At 51.1% G+C, this 20,475-nt stretch overlaps 1 protein-coding gene across 5 annotated transcripts in view; it reads right to left on the bottom strand.

The window, feature by feature from the left end:
• Positions 1-12,786: 12,786 nt before the first annotated feature.
• Positions 12,787-20,475, bottom strand: part of CYFIP2 (cytoplasmic FMR1 interacting protein 2) — a 104,376-nt gene continuing 96,687 nt past the window's right edge. For 3 of the 5 annotated variants that reach the window (XM_028527236.2, XM_028527239.2, XM_036013710.1), the window contains 3 exons: positions 18,713-18,951; positions 17,066-17,213; positions 12,845-15,006 (listed from right to left, as the gene is read on the bottom strand). In XM_028527236.2, the coding sequence (XP_028383037.1) occupies positions 14,839-15,006; positions 17,066-17,213; positions 18,713-18,951 (555 nt within the window). In that variant the 3' untranslated portion in view covers positions 12,845-14,838. Of the gene's footprint in view, positions 15,007-17,065; positions 17,214-18,712; positions 18,952-20,475 lie in introns of all 5 variants that reach the window. The other 2 variants (XM_028527237.1, XM_036013709.1) reach the window with 2 other exon arrangements.

The raw sequence follows: 20,475 nt of genomic DNA, 5'->3' as shown, positions 1-20,475 counted from the left end.
GGTTTGGGGCAGTGGGCTGAGGTGGAGGGAGCAGGGGCTACTGGAGGGCCTTCCACACCCTTTCTGGACCCCGGGTGCTCATCTGTTCTGGCGGGGGCGGGGCCTCCACTGGACTGCCACCCGGAGCATCCTGGGAGTGCACACATAAAGGGCCCCATTGAACTGCAGGCTTCTCACTGCTGTCCTGACAAAGCCCTTTTCTCCCGGAGCCACAATAGCCCTGTCAGGCAGGTAGCAGGGCCTGCAGCATTGTCTCCCCAGAAAAGAACAATAGGGTTCACTGTTGGCTCCAGGCTCGGTCTCCCAGGGAGGGCGGGTGGCTTTGGGAGAGTCTGACCAGCCTGGGACAGATGGGCTCCGTCCTTAGCCAGCCAGGCACTGGTGAACCAGCCGCATCTTATTTGGCCAATTCTTTGGGGATGAACAGAAAAACAAGTTTACCAAAACCCAAATTCCTAAAAACTTGGCTTCTCAAAGTGCATGTCTACGTGTTTCACAGTACAGAGCCACAGTGTCCATTACGGTAGCCACCAGCTCCAGTGGCTATTGAGAACCTGGCTACTCTGAACTGTGTGTACTGTGCGAGCAAAACAGGCTTTGCTGATGTTCTGGCCAGGTCATTCTCTGTCGCTGGGGCTGTCCTGTGCATTACAGGGTGTTTAGCAGCACCCCTGGGCTCTGTCCTCTAGATGCACACACATCTGCCCCCCCTCCCCTCGTGACAACCAAAAATGTCCCAGGCAAGGGCCAAACTTGCCCCCAGTTGAAAACCATCCAGATTTCAAACGTAGTAAGAAAAAAAAAAAGCAAACTATCTTGAATACATGGGTTAAGTAAATTCTATTAATAAAATTAATTTTCTCCATTCCTACTAAAGAATGAAAAATCATACACGTGGCTCAGATTTTATTTCTATTGGACAGTGTTGTTACAGAGGAAGACACTGAGAGCCAGAGAGGGAACACGGCCAGCAGGTCCCAGAGCAGCAGAGAGGCAGAGCTGGGGCTCCAATCGGGTTTCCAGACTGGAACCCCAGATCAACTCTACTGCTCCAGGCAGCTTCACAGTGGGAAGGAGATCCCAATTAATGCCCTGTGCGTTTCCAGCGTGGTGTGGCTACAGGCACGGAAGGAGCAATAGAGAATAGAGACATAAGTCATATGAAAGCTACTTGGAGAGGGCTGGCTATGTTACATGCATGCTCATGGAATCTTTGCATGCAACACCCCTGGGAAGCAGGCTCTATTAGTATCTCATTTTTCAAATGAGGAAACTGAAGCCCAGAGAGGATATGCAGCCTGCAATCCAACACAGAAGCCCAGAATCCAACAAACACTCATTTCAATGCTCCCAGACCACCTTGTGGTCCTAGATCCAGGAACACGCCATGAGATTCAGGTCACTTCTCTCCCTGGCGTTCCTACCCCAGGTAAAAGGGCTGGGCAAGATGTAGCTTGCAGGCCTTTCCAGCCCTGCAGAGCCGGTCCTCTGGGCAGGTTGGGAAGGACAGATGGCTGTCACCATCTTTAGGCTGACCTGGAATCATGAGAATCTGGACGGTCGACATGCAGAGGCCAGCCAGCCTGCCTTCTCTAGGTGGGTCCCCAGGATGGCTGCTGTCCTCATAAAGAGCTTTGCTGTCATTAGAAATAAGGTTTGGAATGGACACAGGAGCACTCTGACTGGCTCCAAGAAGGGCACCTTGCCCAGCGATGGGGTCCACACCAGTTGGCACCAGTGACAATTAAAACACCACACTAGTTCGGACTTCTTCCTCTGCGTTCTAAGCACTTGGAAGGCACTGGCTCATGTGGTCATTACAAGCCCTTCTTCTGGGTACCATTTTAGGTCCCATTTTACAGATGAAGGAACTAAGGCTCAGAGAGATGAAGTGACCTCCCCAAGGTCACACGCAAGAGTATAGACAGAACTTCAACGTGGACTTGTGAGTCCACAGAGCAGCTCTCTTATGCAAGGTGCTAGCTGAGGAGGCCAGAGCCTTCCTCCCAGACCCCTTCTTGCTTCTGCTCTGCGTGGGGTGGCGGGGCACCCTGGGGCCATCCTGAAATCACACGGAGCAGCTGTCCTTCAGAGTTGGAGCTGCAAGGGCTCAACTCATCCAACCTCTCTGGTTTGCAGATGGGTAAACCGAGGCACAGAGGGGGCACGGGCAGGCCCCCATCACCCTGCTAACTGGTGGTACTTCAATACCAATCCAGCACTTTCGTCTCCCACTGTGCTCTTGTTCGGGGCAGAAAGGGCTGACCTTCAGGCAAATAATGAGTTGGGTTTTTTCCCCCCGACTTTTTAAGGATGAGCCAGAGAACTAGGGACTTCAGACTCATTTTCTTATTAATTCTTCACAACAAGCCTGTGAATTAGATACAACTATAATTCCCATTTCAGAGATGAGAAAACTGAGGCTCAGGAAGGTTAAGTAGCTTGCCTGCAAGTAAACAGTGGAGCCGAGATGAAACCCAGCAGACCGATCACACCGCATTCATGGGATTCCCTCATCGGAATATCTGCCTACAGGTGGAAGAGGTTTCAAATTCCTACGGAGGGCAGGGTTCGCTGCAGGAAATCCATGTGGACATGCAGCATTGCTTAAACTTGGAGTACTTGGAGTGGGTGTGCAGACAGCCAAACACACTTAATGCATGGAAAGAACTTCAGATCTTACCGAAAACCAGCAATAGTTAAAATGATAATACTGAGACGAACTACAACTTGCTGCACAACTTCCGCGTTGCAGGTTCTTCACGTGCGTTAAACTCCAGCCCTTAGAGCGGTCTCCCGAGGCACATGAAGTTATCCTAGTTTTACAGCTGATGACAGTTGAGTCTAGGAGGTCTGATGACTTGTGCAAGGTCAGGCAGATAACGAAGCGGCCGAGCCGGGCTCTGAGCAGGTCCTGGAAGCTCTCACTGTGGTCCTGTCCTCGTTCCCTGCCTCCTGCTGCCTCTGCTCAGGCAGTGACCTCAGAGGGTGGGTCCAGGGGACTGCAGCAATCCTTGGACCCTGCATCTCTTTGGACCTGTGGCATCTGGTGTGTGGGGACAAGGAGGACAGAGGCATGGTGAACGTTGTGGCCAGAGGGACGCCTCTAACTTTAAAGCGGGAAGAATCAACTTGAAAATGAACTACCAACTTGGGTTCTGTTTTCCCTTTGGGATTTTAAAAAATAAAGCCATCTTAAACTTTGATATCAGAGAGGCTGGGCTTAAGAAAGCCAGAGAATGTGAGTTCTAGGCCTCATTCTACCGCTAACATGCTGGGACCTGAGGCAGGTCCTTTCCGTCTGGGCCTCAGTTTCCCCAACATGTGCAATGAAGTGAAATGAAGGACTAGATCAATGGTTTTTAAAGTGGGTTTGGTTTTTTGTGTGTTTGTGAGATGAGGGTAGGCAGCAAAATCTTTTTTCAAAGCAGAAAGTTTCTTAGCAGGACAATATACAAATCTCCTGAAAGAGAGTGTCTTTCATTGATTGAGGGCAGGAGCCTGAAGCTTGTCCCCTTGGCCTCCACGTTGTGCCCCTGTTGTCCCCTCCCCTGCAGCAGTGCAAAGACATCCCCTCAGTCAAGCCAAGACTTGGGAGATCCCGGATTGACCGGGGGTGGGGGTGGGCCTGTGGGGCCTCCTGGTGACACAGCTTTGCCTGGTCCTCCTGAGGGGTGCTCCCTCAGGGCTGGCTCAGGGTGCAGAAGAATGGCCAGTGACCCACTGTGTGGGGAAGCTCTAGCAGGGACACTTGTGTCCTAGGGATCTTCTCAGGCCCATCTGTCAGCGTCCTGTGGCAAAGGCACATTGTTGCCAAGTGGGTCTGAACACTCCCGCGTGGGTGTTAGGCTCTGAGTCCTGGGGAAATTCCCGCACACCCCTGAGTAGGGAGCCAGCCATAAGCGTGAGACCCCACCCCCAGAGCACACTCGTCACTCGAGTATGTTGAGTGTTTGTGGGATGTAGGCCAGGCTCTGGGCTATGTAAAAGCTTCACATCAAAGACTGGGCTCTGGCCCAGACAGCCTAGGTGTGATTCCCAGCCCTGTCACTTTGTAGCTGGCCACTTGCTCACTCTCGTGTGTGCTGGGACCCTCCTCCGAGGGGCATCCCTCCCATGTGCCTCAGTCCAAGGGGAGAGACCAAGGGCCGGGCACCTTGCTCTGCCCAGTTGGGCAAACCGTGCTGCGGCGGGTGCCCAGCTCCCCTGGGCTGCTCATTAACTTTCTGCCTACACAGTCACACTGGAAATTCTGGTTTGCGGGGCGGGCCTGGGTTCCAAAAGAATCCAGAACTCGGGTTAAGGTTTCTTCCCGGTCTGTCAGGTGGGGCAGGGGGTGAAGCTGCCTCCCCACGGTGGAGGACCTCAGGCAGGATGGGGATGGGGGGCAGAGGGGTGTGGGCAGAGGTGCGCCTTGGGATTGGCTGCAGACCAGGGCTCTGGGCCAATGAAAAAGCCACACCCTTTTTTAAGTTGGACCAAAGATCAACTAGTGATAATTATCTGCATTTTGCTCCCCAAAGAAATATTTCGTTGTTTGTTTTGCGACTGGTCCAATACATATGTCCATGCCTCTTCATCTGACGTCGTGGGTTCCCAGAAAGCCTGGTCTGCCCCGAGTGGTCTGACTTCCGGCCAAACCCGCGCAGAACCACGAAGGAGCGGTCCTCAGTCTGGGGAAGGGCCTCGCTGGTAGGTTTTAATTTGGGGGGGTCCCACATCCCTTGAAGAATCTGACAAAAACTATTAATGCTTGCACAGACTTTCAGGAGAACTCAGGTTAATAACTCCTGGCTTTTGGCCAGAGGACAAAAAGCGTAACTTTTTGAACATACACTTTTATTGGGGCAGCATTTCATAAAGAACAGTGTGCAAATGTCAGAATTACATGTGAAAATCAATGTATTGTTACATCTGTAATATCACACACCCTTGTAACTGCCGTCCTGAGAAGAATATAGACTATCTCCAGCCTTCACAACATGAACCAAGGAAATTCTGACATTTTTGAGGCCTTCGCAACATCTACCCCTAACTGTGATAGGGATAACTGCCCTCAGTAGTGACCCACAAGACTGTTATATTTACGGCTTGTAAGGGGCTATGTACTTAGGTGACTATCTCCCCCCCACACAGGGGCCCTTGGAAGCCCGATCTTGCCAGGCTAATCCTCGTGACCCCGCTGCTGACGGGAGGCCATACGACACTCAAGCTGCCTGCACTGCGCTGAGCTGAAGCTCCTTCTCTGAGTTGCTCTTATTGAGAATAACACCTACAGGTCACTGCGTGCTGGGCCTTGTGCTAGACTCACCTTATCTAACATCAGGCCTGGTGTCAGCCCGAAGAGGTAAGTGGTGTTATCGCCATTTCACACTGAGGTTTTACTGGGGTTTTGACCAAGACCACAAAGCTGTCTGTGGTAGCACCTGCTGCAAACCTAGGTGTGTGACAGCAAAGCTCCCCAGCTGTGCACTGACCACACTGTTCTTAGCTCCTGTAGCCGGAGGGACCGGGGAACAGCAGGAGTACGGGGACTAAAGTCACAGGGAGAGGGGACCTGGCCCTATGCATCCCAATCCTGGCTTCTGGAAGAGGACCTCAGAGCTAGGACCCCACCCCCACCTCTTTAGTGGTCGAAGTGCTGCATTTCAGTTGGAACATATGGTTTTTAAATTATAAAAGTCATATGTACTTTTAGTACAAAAAATGCAGTTTAGAAGGGTATGTACGGAAGGATGAAAGTCCCCTGGCCACCTCTGTGGCAGCCACCACCACTAGCAAATCCTTTGGCATCCATCCAGAAGTCATACACACGTATCTACAAAAGTGTATGTTCCTCCAAACAACAGGAACACAGTCTATAGATCTCATTCCTTCTGCTCTTTCCACTTTACAAAGCATCTTGCAGACGTTTTGATATGAGTCCATGTGAATGTACTTCATTATACTTAGAATACTGCACGTTCTGGAATACTTTAACGTAGAACTATTCCATGATTTATTTAGCTCCGTCTCTACAGATGGAATTAGGACAGGTTGTTCAGGTTTCAGCATTATACACACTGCTGAACATTATACACACTGCTGCAATGGACATTCCTGAACATACACCCTGATACACGTGTATAGTTACACCTGTAGGAGAGATTCTGGAAGTGAAATTGCTGGGTTAAAGGGTATCATTATCTAAAATGTTGATTTCTCCCAAAGGGCTGTGGTAGGCTGAATATTAGCCACACCCATACCCCTGCAAACACAAAACAAAGCAAAAATAAAAATGAAAAACCACTTTCTAATCCCTGCAACCTGTGACTACATTACCTTTATTGTAAAGTATGGGGCTTTGTCCTGGCTGGTGTGGCTCAGTGGATGGAGCGCTGGCCTGGGAACCAAAGGATCACCAGTTTGATTCCCAGTCAGGGCACATGCCTGGGTTGCAGGCCAAGTCCCCAGTGGGCGGCATATGAGAGGCAACCACACACTGGGGTTTGTCTCCCTTTCTCCCTCCCTTCCCCTCTGTCTAAAAATAAATTTAAAAAAATCTTTTTGAAAAAGTATGGGACTTTGTAGATGTGATTAAATTAAGAATCTTGAGATGGGCAGATTATCCTGGGATGTCTGGGTGGGCCTGGGCACCTACAAGGGTCCTTATAGGAGGGCACAGGGGTCAGAGTCAGAGGGGAAGGCCGTGTGGGGAAGGAAGCAGAGGCTGGAGTCACGAGGCCATGAGCTACTGCAGCCTCTAGAGGCCAGGGCCCGATGGGCCCCAAGGGAACCAGCCCTGCGGATGCTGTGCTGCCAACCTGGGGACTCCGTTACCAGACTTTGGTTTTGACAATAAATCTGTGTTGTCACTCAGTTGGAGGCAATTTGTAAAAGCAGCCTGAACTCTCATTTGTTCCAAGAGTGGGCGGTGCTTGATCCCCCAGATTGTTCCAGATGGTGGAAATGTATTCTAAACTCGGCCAGTTTCGGGTCCAAGTTGTTAACCGTGGGCTCCTTGGGGAACCTGCGGCCGTTCACTCCCTCTGAAGAAGAAAATACGCACATGTGTGCGTGTCTACTGTCCCAGAGAGGCCTGGGACCCACGGAGCTTGTCCCTGGGCCCCCTCAGGTCTGGGGTGGTCCTTTTAAGACTTCGGGTTTCCCTCCCCTCATCAGGTCCCCTGGGGTCTCAGTGTGGAATTCTGACTGTCGGGGCACGAAGAGTCCTTGGAGGTCATCTGGGCAGCGTGCTCATTTTAAAGACGGGGAAAATGAGGTCGAGGCAGTAAAACCAGCACCAGTCCCGGGTCTCGGGACCCCCGGGCCTGCTTTCTGTCCCTGTGTGTGCCCTCTGTTGTCAGGGGAGGACGAAGGCTGGGGAGGCACTCCGGGGCCTGCCTGGGGCTTTGTTAACGCCTCAAGTTACAGGTGCAGCCAGTTTTCTTAACCAGTGGTCTGTTGGCCGCCCCTTGGCCTTCCCCAGGTGCTGTGAATTAACTCTGGGTTCCTCTTGGGAGCCTGCCACGGAGGGGGCAGGCTGGGGTAGTGGGTCCTGCCTTCTTCCCTCTGGTTTTGAAGATGAGCCCCATCTGACCTCCTGGCTGCCTGGGATCTGGGGCAGTCCCTTCCACTGCTTTCTTCTTCATCTCAGCGTTTGTGGTTCTCGAATCTGTTGAAAGAGTATTTGGCACGGAATGGGGAGTAGAGGTGAGTGAGATCTTCTGGGATGTACGTTGACCTTCCCTGGGGAGCCCCGAGTGGAAACCCAGGCTGGAGAGAAGGAAACGGGGAGCCTCTGGCTGGCTGAGCCCTCTTTCCTGAACCAGTCCCAGCCCTTGAGCACCGACGGTGTGCCAGGCGCTTGCAAAGCAGGTTTGTGCATACTGTCATTTGGTCCTTGCAGCAACCTGAGAAATAGGTATTACCCCTGTTAACTGTTCTTATCAGTGCGGATCCTGATGTTTGGAGAGATGGGGAACTGGCTGGTTCCTGGTACGGCTGGGTTTTTGGTCACCAGCTTTTAACCGATTACTCGCTTTTGCCGCATTCTTGGCTGAGGACAGTCCCAGGGGAGAGAAAACAGCCACCGCCACAAACTGCTCCTGCAGGCTCTGCCTCCATGCTGTTCCCCAAGCCTCATGCCCACCCTCCCTCTGTTACTCTCTTGTGTTTGTCGCTGTCCCTTCTGCACGACCCCAGCTCAGGTCCTCCCTACCGCCCTGAAGAGTACGACCATAGCATTTATGGTTGACACCAGACAATTCTCCCTTATTTCCCCCTCTTTTATGACAGCTGCTGTTTTAAGCCAGGCTGACTTCTTAACACCCATTACACGGCAAGCTTCTTTGAGGGGTCAAGGGACTGAATCATTCAGTGGACATAGTTGGGACACTTTTGACATGTCACTTCCTGTGACAGGCACAGGCAACTATGATGGCGAGCGAGAGGGATGTGATCCCTATAATCATGGCCTGTGTCCATTAAATGGTCACGTAATATTGAATTATAATTTTGATACACAGCAAGAAGGTCAAGTATTGAGTAAGTGGAGCGTATCTTAGAACAGAGCCGCTGAGACCTAGGCTTCAGAGGGAGGGGGTGTTTCAAGTGAGACTCGAAGGGTGACGGAGGTTTAGCCTGTGGACGGGGAGGTGAGGTGGGGTGCAGGAGCATTCCTTGCGGGCAGGGGCAGGGGTGAGTGTTGGGGTGGGGTGGGGGGGCCTGGGGCCCCAGGATGAACTGGAAAAGGCCAGTGGTGTGGTGGTTCAACCTGCACTCATTTCTGAGTCTGGGTCCTCGCGTGTTCAATGGGGATACTGACGACGTGGGAAGTACGTTAGATGAGAGAACACGTGGTAGCTATGGATAGGCTGACCCCAAGCTGACCCCGGGCTGTCCCCAGGGGCAGAGTCAGCCCCTGGCCCATCGCAGCCACCAACGAGTCCAGTGAGCTTTCTCCAGCTCAGGGCTGGGCTCCTTGCCAGAAAGTGGTTAAGCCCCAACCAACCAGGGGTTCTTTGATTTCCCCTTTTCCTGTCGGTCTGAAACTCCAGAAGGCAGAAATCCCTGGGTTTTATCCTGACTAATGAGGGTGGAGCTTAGGGGCCACATATTTTTAGCTCTGATAGCATCTCACAGCATATTTTCCCAGGGAAACCCTCCGCTCTCCCCCTCCTGCCGGAAGCTCTGGGCCAGCCAGCCCGCGCAGCATCTGGGACCGGCTGGGAACAGGTTGGGAAGGGGCGCAGGCTGAGGCAATCAGCGTAAATCAAACCAGATGAGGACGCGGGGGCTGGCCGTGGGGGCTGGTTACTCTCCTCCTCACCCAGAGGGAAGCCAGCGTGCCTTTGTTCTTTTCCCACCTCCAGCTTTGTTCTCGTTAGGGGAGCGGACTGCAGGGTCTGAGCCAGCTCCTCCCACCGTCTGCAGGGGCTGGGGCAAAAGTGCCACATACCACATGTCTCTGAGCAATCAAGGGTTCTCCATCACGCTGTTAAACTGTTATAAAATGTGCTCGGTCTTTCTGATGACAAAACATACATTTATAACCCAAAATAAAATATATCTAAAGTCACTGGTTTTATAGGACTGCAGGTTGGTGAAAATACCAAAGATGACTGAATTTAATTATCATTGCATATTCCTGCTTGTTCTGTTGTTGGGCCAGCGGTGTCTGAATGGGTAAAATAAAGACATCTGTAATTCATAAATTAATATGTATTCTGTAAATTTCACTTTTTGGCCTTTCCTTTTAGCATTAGTATCTTGTTCTTATAAGCAAGATTCCTTCCACTTCCCAAGTTTATTGAGGTACAACTGACAAAAATGGTATGTATTTAAGGTGTTCAATGTAATGGTTTGATATACCCATACTCTGCGAAACGATCACCCCCGTCGAGTTAACTGACTCATCCGTGGCCTCACAGGCACCTGTTTTTTGTTTTTCTTTTTGGTGTAGTGAGAACACGTGAGGTCTACCTTCTTTAATCAAGATTTCTGTATAATTTGCTTTCTGTTGTCAGTAATGCAAATCAGATAACTTTTCTTGAGTCATTGTAATGCTTAATTTTTTAAAAAACCTGAAGAAATTTTGCTCTGATAAGAAGTATCACCTGAAATTGTCAATAAGATTTCAAAAGCAACACTTAGATTCAGGAATGAACTCTGCATTTTACACGTTCCATTCAACTACTCTAATGGGGTCACATATAATTATTGTCATTACAGGAAATACTAGAAAATATTTTCAATTCATATATAGATTTATATAATAGATAACACATATCTATAACATATAATTTATGCATTATATACTTACGTATACTCTATAATAGAACAAATAATTTATTATTATTTTTAAGATTTTATTTATTTATTTATAGAGAGGGAAGGGAGGGAGAAAGAGAGAGAGAGAAATATCAATGTGCGGTTGCTGGGGGTCATGGCCTGCAACCCAAGCATGTACCCTGACTGGGAATCAAACCTGCAACACTTTGGTTCGCAGCCTGTGCTCAATCCACTGAGCTACGCCAGCCAGGGCACAAATAATTTATTATATAAATATCCCTTACACTGTGATAACCTCTTCCATGAAGTTCTTCCCAATAGCGCCCTCATCCTCTCCACTGCCCCCAGCTGGAAGAACACTCTCCTTTTGAGGATCTTGAAAACTTTGTTGTATAGGTGTCTCTTGGGACCCCTTAGCGTTACTATTATATGCTTAGTGGTTAAGAGCCGGGATCCGGGTCCCTATTTATTGGGCCCCTGCCTCCATCCCTTACCTCCTGAGACCAGTGCCTCCATAGCTCCATTTGTAAAATGGGGGTAAATCATAGTACCGACCTCCTCCAGGTTGCTGGGAGGTTTAGGCGAATAAAGCATTTAAAGCACTTTTTCTGAAGTCTGGCATGGAGAAAGCTCAGTAACTGCTCATGGTTATTAGACTCACCATACTCTCTCTGCATAGTTCACGGTATGTATGTTTGTTTCTCCACCCGACAACCCCGTGCGTTCCTTTGGGTTGCGGCCACGATCGATTTTTAATGTTGCAGAGTCTTGCAAATAGTGGAGTTCGAGAACTGTTTCTCAAAGCCAGGGCAGGGCAGCCTGCACACAGTCCTGGGGCCCCAGAGATGGCACCTCTCCTGGACCCACCCTTCTGTTTCCCCAGGGCTATGGACTGAACGGTGACCCCCAAATTCATATGTTGAAGTCCTAACCCCTGCTACCTCCGCATGGGTCCGGTATTTGGAGACAGAGCCTTTAATGAGGTAATTAAGGTCCAGTGTGGTCATGTGAATGGGTCCTAATCCAATATGGCTCATGTCCTTAGAAGAGGCTAGACATACACAGAGGGAAAGCCAAGCAAAGGCGGACATCTACAAACCAAGGAGAGAGGTCTTAGAAGGGACCATGCTAACAACTTGATCTTGGACTTGCCCCTCCAGAATTGCGAGAAAATTAAATTCTGTTGTTTAAACCACCCAGTCTGTGGGGTTTTGGTAAGACGACCCCAGCAAACAACTGGCCCCTTTCCATCAGAGACCCTGGGTGATCTGCCAGCCCCCTCTGCCCTACTTGTGCCCAGGGGTCGTGATGCCTGCGCTGTCAGTGGCCCTTCTCCTGTGGGAGTTTGTTTTTTTTTTTTTTTTCACTGTTGCAGAGAAATGGGTTTCTGAGGTCATGGCCACGAGGAGGAGGTGCGGTGTTAGTCCAGGCTGATGAGGTTCTGCAGGATTTGGAGCCCTGAGGATCTCCGAGAGGGGCAGAGAGCACAGGGCGACCCCCAGATGTATTTGACCGTGGAATCTCCTTTTCACTGAGCACCTCTCAGGACTCAGAGTCCCCTGACTACTCCAGCTCAGCTCTACGGCCCCGATGGTGAAAACCCTTGGAAGGTGTGACACGGGCCTGCGGACAATGTTGTGTTTGTGAGGGGCAGTGACCTGGACTCGGGAAATCAGAGCTGGGAGGGGCCTCTGAGCTTTCTGTCCAGTCTGAAGACGAGGAAACCGAGGCCCTGAGCAGTTAGAGGCCCACCCGAGGCCATGGCAGTGGGGGAGTCGCCCGTGCCCCAGGTCTAGTATCTGTGGATGGTCTTCAGTGAAGCTGGTGCTGGTTTGAAACACATCCTTCCAGTGTAATTAATCCTGGTGTCATCCTTGTGACAAGCATGAGAGGTTTCCAGGCAGCTTTAGCCTGGGAACTCCCCAATACCCACTGAACTCGCACTTACTGACCCAAAGCCCCGCAAAGTCCGAAGTGACCGAATCCCTAAGGCTGGCGTTGGCATCTGGCATGGTTGATCAGTTCACGGTAGTGTGACAGTGAAAACCTGGGGTTTGGAGCTGGGTTCAAATCCCACCTAGTAACTGCGTGAAAATAACCCCCTGGTACAGCCTCTCTGCCAAAGTGGGTTACAACGCATCAGGGACTGGCTGCAGTCCCAGGGATGGACACCCAGGATCCAGCATGGTGCCCACACACGTCAGCCCTCAGTGGGTGTCAGCGCCCATCCTGCCTCCAGAACCAGGGGTCTGGGGCGTCAGGTGTGCTGCTCCGGGAGACGTGAAATCCCTAAGGGCGGGAGCTGCCTCCTACACCTCATTCAGTCCCAGTCCATTCGTAAACAGGTCGTTTTTTCCGTGAGAAAGCAGGAGTGCAGGGCACCCTGACCCGCTGGCTCTTTATCTTCTCCCATTCCATTTGGGTTATTTTCTTAGTCATCGGGTGCACTGTGGCCTCCCACAGGCGAGGAGGCCTGGAACGCAGCCCGGAATCATGACCAAGATGCGGGTTTCACCAGTTTGGAAGCAGTTTTAATGAAGATGGAAATGTTCATCAACTCAACACAGGTACCCCAAAATACAAAGCAAAATATCATCTTCAGCTGCATAGCAAACATGATTGAAGAATTTAACATCATTATTCGACCACAAGCGTAAATAGAAGTCACCATAAATAAATGTAAATTCATTGTACAAAAAATCCCCGACAACTCTTAATACAAATATGGTACATTTGACAGTTTCTGAAACAGATTTTTTTTTTAACTTTTTAAAACCTAAGATTTTTTTTTCCAGGTTCTTAGACACACCAAAAAACCTAAAGGGGGACAGTTATATCAGGGAGGAAAGGATGTCAAACCTGCCCAGTGCTCACAAATCAATGCCGCTGGCAAGCTGGGGAAATGAGATGTCTCTCCCAACGGCAAAGACCTCGATTTACTGGGATTGACTCTCTTGAAGACAACGGGATTCGATTCTCCCGAGAGGGTCAAATGCAGGTTTCGGAATTTGGGGCTGGAAGGGCATGTTGTTGAAATAGCAATCTCATCAAATGGATGATCCAAATCTCCACAAAAGCAAAGGTTAAGGATCTGGAATGATCTCTAGGACTTAAGGGCTGGTCATCTGTCTGAAAGAGCTGCTGTTCCCAGACAGGAATGACGGTCCTTAGAGATCGTATGTGGGTTGTGAAGGCGCATTCTGTGTTGTTCAGCCATGGGGTGTAACCTGTCCCTCTCACCTCTGACCTATGGCCCCAGCAAAAAATAAGGAATTGGAACAGGAAGCAGTACCTCCAGATGGGAGGCTCTGCCAGCTTCTGCCCTGAACCACTTTCCTCCGCAGTGGATACTCTGTTTCACGGCTCAGAGGGGGCTCGAAGGCCACGGTCAGCAGCGGCCCCTGGACTTCCACGTGCAACAGAGGGCAGAGAGCCCTGGAAAGCACAGGCCTCTCCACCTCACTCCCAGAGACGCAGGTTTGAGGCGGGGCCCAGGAGCCGGCATCAAATGTGCTAATCGCAGGAGACCCTGATGTGGGGGGGCCTTTGGACCACACTTGGCGGGCCCCGCCTCTCCTCCCTGGTGAGCCCGTGTATCACACAAACCTGCTGCTGTGGGCTCACCTTTGCTCTTTCCAGGGGGTTAAACTGGGCCAGCGGATCAATGGTAACCATTCCCATCCATCTGCCCTGAGCGGGGGCATCATTATTGTTCTATTTTTTTTCTCTTTTCTTTTCCTCCCTGGGCTGGGCTAGGGGGTGGGAGGAAGGGATATCAAATGTCTCACTTTATATTTTCTTACAAGTGCAGAGGCACAGGCCCCTTTGAAGATGACTTGCTCTGTGTGAGGCATTCACTTCCAAAGGCTTCCATCTTTCTGAGCAGCCTCCCCATGCTTTGGGGGAGATTCTGCGAGAAATTCTGACCATAATCAACCAGCACAATCAACCACTGCACTGACACCTGGAAACTTGTCCTCTGTTTGCCATGGCTGTCAGCACCTGGTCCAGGAGTGCTCTTGGTGGTAGAATCCCTGGTGTCCAGAGCAGGCGGAGATGCCACCTGGAAACATGGGGGGAGGGAGCCAGAGGAGGTGAAGAAGCCAGTGAGTGGAGGCATGACCGTCCCGTTGGGCCGATATCTCGGGCGGTGGCCATGCTCTTTCTCCAGCCGAGACTTCAGCTTTGAGGTCACAGGTGGGCACCGGGTGGAAGGTCCCCACCTTGGGAGGAGGTCTTGGGAAGCAACCACAAGTGTGAGGTGGGGATGGGACGTGGACAGAAGGTAAAACTAGGGCTCTGAACACAGCTGAGGAAACAAAGGAAGAAAAAAGAGCACACACTGCCCGTGTTTTGTGTTTTCATTTATATGAGGGCAAAACCACCATGGAGATGTCACGGGAGAGCATGCACAGGCCCAGCCCTCGGGAGGGTCGGTGTGTTTGGGGAGGTTCTCGTAGGCTTCCTGGTCCATCTCACGCGCATCTCACGTGGCAGGGCTGGCTGTGGCTTTCTCTCTCCTGCTGCTTCGTCTCCTCCAGGCTGAGGGCTTGCGGGACCTTCTGCCTAGCAGGTGGTGGCCAGGGACTGGTGGATGGGTGGCTGGAAGCAGCGCACATGCTCCACGGTGGAACTGTCTGTCTCTACGGACTTCATGTACTTGTTCAAGATGGCAAATACCTCATTGTTCAAGATCTGGTACTTCCTGATCCGGTCTGCCATTTTCTTCAGGGGCTGAAAGGACAGGGCCGTTCAGGTTAGCAGTGGGAGGGGGGGACAGAGAAATAAAGGGCGAGCAAGGGGTCTGGGGTCCTGGTACCTCAATGATCATGTCACTCTCTCACTTAAAGACCTTCTGTGGCTTCCTAAAAGATAGAGCTTGGCCCTATAATCTTTTTGTGAGTTTCAAAACATACTACAAAGCCGCAGCAATCAAAACAGTGTGGCACTGGCACAAAGACAGAAACTGAGAGCGACAGAATAGACAGCCCAGGAATAAACTCTTCCATATACGGTCATATGATTTCTGACAAGGGTGCCAGGACATTCAATGGAGAAAGGGTAGTATTCTAACAAATGGTGCTGGGAAAACTGGATACCCACATGCAAAAGAATGAAGCTGGATCTTTACCTTACGCCACACACAGATAATTAGCTCAAAATGGATTGAAGATCTAAAGAGAAGAGCTAAAATGATAAAACTCTTAGGAGATAACATGGAGAAAAAAAACTTCAGGACATTTAACTTGGCAATAATTTCTTGGATGTGACACCAAAAGCACAGGTGATAAGAGGAAAAATAAATGAGACCACATCAACATTTAAAAACTTGTCTGCATCAAAGTCACTATAAACAGAGAAAGGGCAACCCATGGCAGGAGAGAAAATACTTGTAAATCATACGCCCAATAAGGGATCATTACTCAGATTATGTAAAGAGCTTTTATAATTCACTAACAACACAAAACAACTCAGTTCAAAAGTGAACAAAAGACGTGAATAGACACTGCTCCAAGGATGATACACAAGTAGCCAATCAGCACATGAAAAGATGCTAACATCACTAATCATGAAGGGAGTAAGAATGAAAACCACAGTGAGATACCTCTTTACATTCATTAGGATGGCTATCACCCAAACCCCAGAAGGTAGGAGATGCTGGGGAGGACGGGAAGAAATGGGAGCCCTGGTGCATCACGGGGCATGTGAGATGGTGCAGGGCTGTGGGAACCAGTATGGGGGTTCTTCACACATTAGAAATAGGAGTCCCATACTTGAGCAGATATTTGCACACTCATTAATCATAGTAGCATTTTCCACAACAGCCAGATGGTGGAGGTAATTCAAATGTTTATCAACGGATGAACTGATAAACAACATAGGGTATACTCTGCCTTAAAAAAAGGAAGGAAATTCTGAAATACGCCGCAACATGCTGAACCTTGAACACATTAGGGTAAGTGAGGATTCCACCTCTGAGTTCCCCGGAGTACTTAGTTAGACCCGCAGAGACAGAAAGTGGAAGGGTGGTTACCTTCCAAGGGCCTGGGGCAGGGGGTGGGTGTACAAGTTAGTGTGTAATGGGCAGAGTTTCAGCTGTAGAAGAAGAGAGAGTTCTGGAGATGGATAGTGGTAATGGTTGTGCAACAGTGTGAGTGTGCCTAAGGCAGTGGGACTTAAAAATGTACATGTAAAATGGTTAAAATTGTAAATTTTATGTTACATATATTCTCCCACAATGAACAACAAACACCCTTTATGAGGTGGCTCCTGCCTCCTTCTCTGAGCCACACATCTTCATGTCAGTGACTTTGCTCTGGCTGTCCCCTCTCTCTGGAACATTCTGCCTGGCTATTTGCTGCCTATCACCCCAGACTGGGTCCTAGCATCGCCTCCATGCGAAGTCTCCTCTGGCCATGCCCCCACTCCCCGGCTGGTTCAGATAGCCCTCCTGGTGCTCACACAGCAGCCCTGCCTGCCCCCTGTGCCTGCACAGCTCTCCTGCTCACTGAAAGCCTGTGCAGATGAGGAGCCCGCATCCACTGAGCCTGGCTGGCGTGGGGAAGGTGCATTTCAGGTCTGGGGCCTGGCCCTGCCCTGCAGGGCGCCCTGATTCATCCCAGAGGGTTATGAGCAAGTGACTCATGGCTTTCTGTGAGGAAGTCCCCACCGCTGAGCGTTGCTGTGCCTTCCTGCAGTGGGGAGTTGGCTTCATAAACAGCTCACCCCCCTCTTTCCAGATATAAGCCTGCTTGTCAGGCCTGGCCCCACCTCCCAGGCCCCAACTACTCACCACATTCTTAATGATTTCATCCTTCCCATCCTGTCTCTGTACTTTCAGCAGATGGTAACAGAAGTCGAACAGGTCGAAGCGCCGCTGCTGGCCCAGCAGGACGATGATAGAGCAGCCTGCCCAGTTCAAGCCATCACCGAAACACTGCCTGGGGGCAGGGAGAGGAGGCAGCTGGGGTGAGGGGCACGAGAGGGGCCAGGGGAAGGGTCTCCCCTTGGACCAGGAGTACTGCTGGTGAGCAGCCGGTGTCTGGGACAATTCTCTTAATCCGTGAAATGGGCACAAGGGAAGCTGTAGGTTCATTTATTCTAGGAACTGTGATGATATTATAAGCCCTTCTAACCACAAAGATGGATCAGCCTGTTGCCCCACTGATGTAAGAAAAATCACCTTTGAAGAGGACAAATGTGCAAGAAAAAAATCCAACTGGTCCTTGAGATTTACGTGGCTGATTATGTCAAGGAAGGATCCGTTTTGGCCCATAAAGGAGTCAGGGCGCACCTGTGAGGGGGAGGGCCGTTTCAGCCTGCTGGCCAGTGTGCATGGGAGGGCGGGCACGGGGCACCGTGGGCCCATGAGCAGGCGCTGCCGTGCGTGGGGTGGGGAGGGGGCTCCAAGTCCTCCTGGGTCTGGTAAAGCTCAGCCCTCATGTCCCCAACCCTCAACGGCAATTTGGGCGATCTGGGGGGCTGCGGGGTCACCGCTCCGCTGTCTCTCCACCCTGGGCAGGTTTCCTGCTTCCCCATGGCTGGGGCGCAGGCCCAGCAGCTGCTCTGGAAACAGCCTTCCCATCCCAGGCCCTGGGGCACTTCCTCTGGGACTCGGCCTCCTGTGCTTTCCCCTGAGCTCTTGGCTCCCCCGGGGCAGGCCTTCTCTGCTTTCCTCGCCACTCTGCTCTGGGTGTGTAGCGGGGAGAGCTGGGGGAGAAATGGGCTCTGCTTCTGTCTTCTGAGGACAGGACTAGGTTACTCTTAAAGGCCCCGCCACATTTCAGGGTTGTAGGCCTCCAGAGCCAGGGCACCCCAAGCATGCCGGGTCTGACCTCTGCCAGGGAGCCTCTGTTCCGCAAACCCTGCAGTCATGTGGGGGGTGAGGTTCTTAATGCCAAACCTCCACCAGGGCTCCCTTCTGCCTCTTCAATCAGAAACACAAGCCCCAAGAGGCCCGAGGTCCCCAGTATGCACACTCGCAGGCATACGCTCCATCTCTGTCTCCTCCACCCACCTGTCGCCTTTCCTGGACGCCCCCCCCCCACCCCGGTCCCTTAGCCTCTGCTCTGGGATCTGAATCCCAGCAGCATTCAAGGCTCAGGTCTAGTCTGTGGGTTAAATTCCGACCACCCACTTCTCTCTCTTCTCAGGTGTCTGTCCCCCTTCCTGCCCTCGCTGTGAAGCTGTCTCATGCAATGTGCCACGTGTCCCTTCACAGACTCTGTGGTCCCCACAAGGCCAGGAAGCATCTGAGTTTGCTCAGCACTGCTGCAGGGCCAGCACCTACACGGCGACCTGCACGTAGTGTGTGCTCCACACATAGCCCTTGGACAGCCCCGCCCCGCCCACCACCTTTCTGGCTGGGCTCCGCCAGCTGATGCCCCATCGGGGGACAAGCAGGTTGGAGGGGCCCCGTGCTCTCCCGGGAGGTACTCACTCGGCTGTGAACTCGTTGGTCCCCACGGGGATGCAGTAGACGAACTGCATGGCACTCCACAGCCGGTGGAACTCCACGCACTCGTCGACGTGCATGACCCCGTTGGTGGGTGGCGGGCCCCGCCAGATGGGGTCCTGCAGGTAGCTCCGAATGCGGGTCAGGATGACCTCGAACATGGACAGGCCGCAGCACAGCCGCTCCTTGGTCAGCAGGTCGCCCTCCCGGGCGATGGCGATTTGCTGGGAAGAGAAGGGTACAGAAACATTCCATCTGCATCTCAGACCCCATCTTCCTCTTCTCACGAGAGACTCCCAAACCCTGGAGCTGGCGTGTTTGCCAAGGTGAGGCACTGACTTTATACGCCAGAGGGCAAGCCTGTTGTAGTAGGTCAAGTCTAGGAGCCACTGATAGAGGAACTGTTTTAAAGAACGTTGATATACCGAGGCAATGAATGAAATGCTCCGTAGACACTGAAAAGACTGAGAGTCCTTCTAAGTCTTCTAAGGACTCTCAGAGTACCTTTTAAGAGTACTATTGCTACGACTGTGCTATCACAACTACTCACTCATGCTCACTGAGTGTGTGTAACACACCAGGGCCTGCTCTAAGCACCCTATCAGTATGGATTCCATTTATTCCTTACACCAACCCTGGGAAGTAGGTGCCATTATTATGCCCATTTTACAGATGGAGAAACTAAGATTCAGGGAGGCAGCCAGAGAGCAGGAAAGTGAGGATCTGAATCCTGGTAGGTCTGTGGGTTAAACTGTTAAGTGAATAGAGCAAGTTGCAGGAAAGGACGTATACTATAATCCTATCAGAAGACATTGCTAACACGCAAGCCCACAGACACACACACAACTATATGTGCGGTGTATGTAAAACAGTTTAGAACGATTAACATCAGCTGTGGGAGCAGATGGGCTTGGAGGAGTGGGCGAGACTTTCACTTTATCCTTTAAATGCTTCTGCATAATTGTATGTGTTACAATAAGCATATGTTACTTTTAAAATCTGCCACTAAATTTACAGAATTATTTCCTTCAAGGAGAAGTCCCCTGACCACTGTAAATGACCTCTATTAATAATTGAAACTGGCTTCTGGTTACTGCGTCTCTAACAGCAGCTGGCGAGACAAGCACATCAAAACACTGCCTGAGTGACGAGTGAACTACCTAGGGACGGAGGTGTCAAAAGCCACGTGCAAAGTAAGATAGATAGATATTACAATCTAAGGTCAAAGCCAGGTCTCCAAATCTAGAGACAAAGCTAAAGAGGGTGCTCATGGGATCAGCTCCCGAAAGGGTGGTCTCCCCAGAGCTTGCTTTATAAAGAGCCTCATTTCTGGGTGGGAGCCCTCACCCTGGAGCCCCCAGAAAGAGGATGACCTCCCAGTCACTCCGTGGAGGGAAATAAATCAGGAAACATCACTGTTGGAGCTTGTCAGGATATTATGGGTCAGGAGTGCCGTTGTCATGACAACGATAAGCTGAAAGAAGTCTCAGGAAAAAAAGGCGTGAATTTGGGGAAGAAGAGTTTCACAGGGTGGGTTTCAAACAGGAAGGGGAGGAAACCCTCATTCAAGGTGACTCTTGATTCCATGGGCAGGGAAAGACAGCTCTTGAGCAGACAAGGGACCGCTCAAGTGGCCACAGTTAACTGGGAGTATCCCTTACAAAATTCTGAACCTGGTGCTGGATTCCGTCCTCACCAAGCCACGCTCTACCAGGCTGGTCTGTGGCTCTTCGCTTCAGACAGGGAGG

The sequence above is a fragment of the Phyllostomus discolor genome, chromosome 13, assembly GCF_004126475.2.
Source record: "Phyllostomus discolor isolate MPI-MPIP mPhyDis1 chromosome 13, mPhyDis1.pri.v3, whole genome shotgun sequence".
Classification (NCBI taxonomy): Eukaryota; Metazoa; Chordata; class Mammalia; order Chiroptera; family Phyllostomidae; genus Phyllostomus; species Phyllostomus discolor.
The sequence above is the reverse complement of the archived record's forward strand: the minus strand, read 5'-3'. Positions and strand labels throughout refer to the sequence as shown.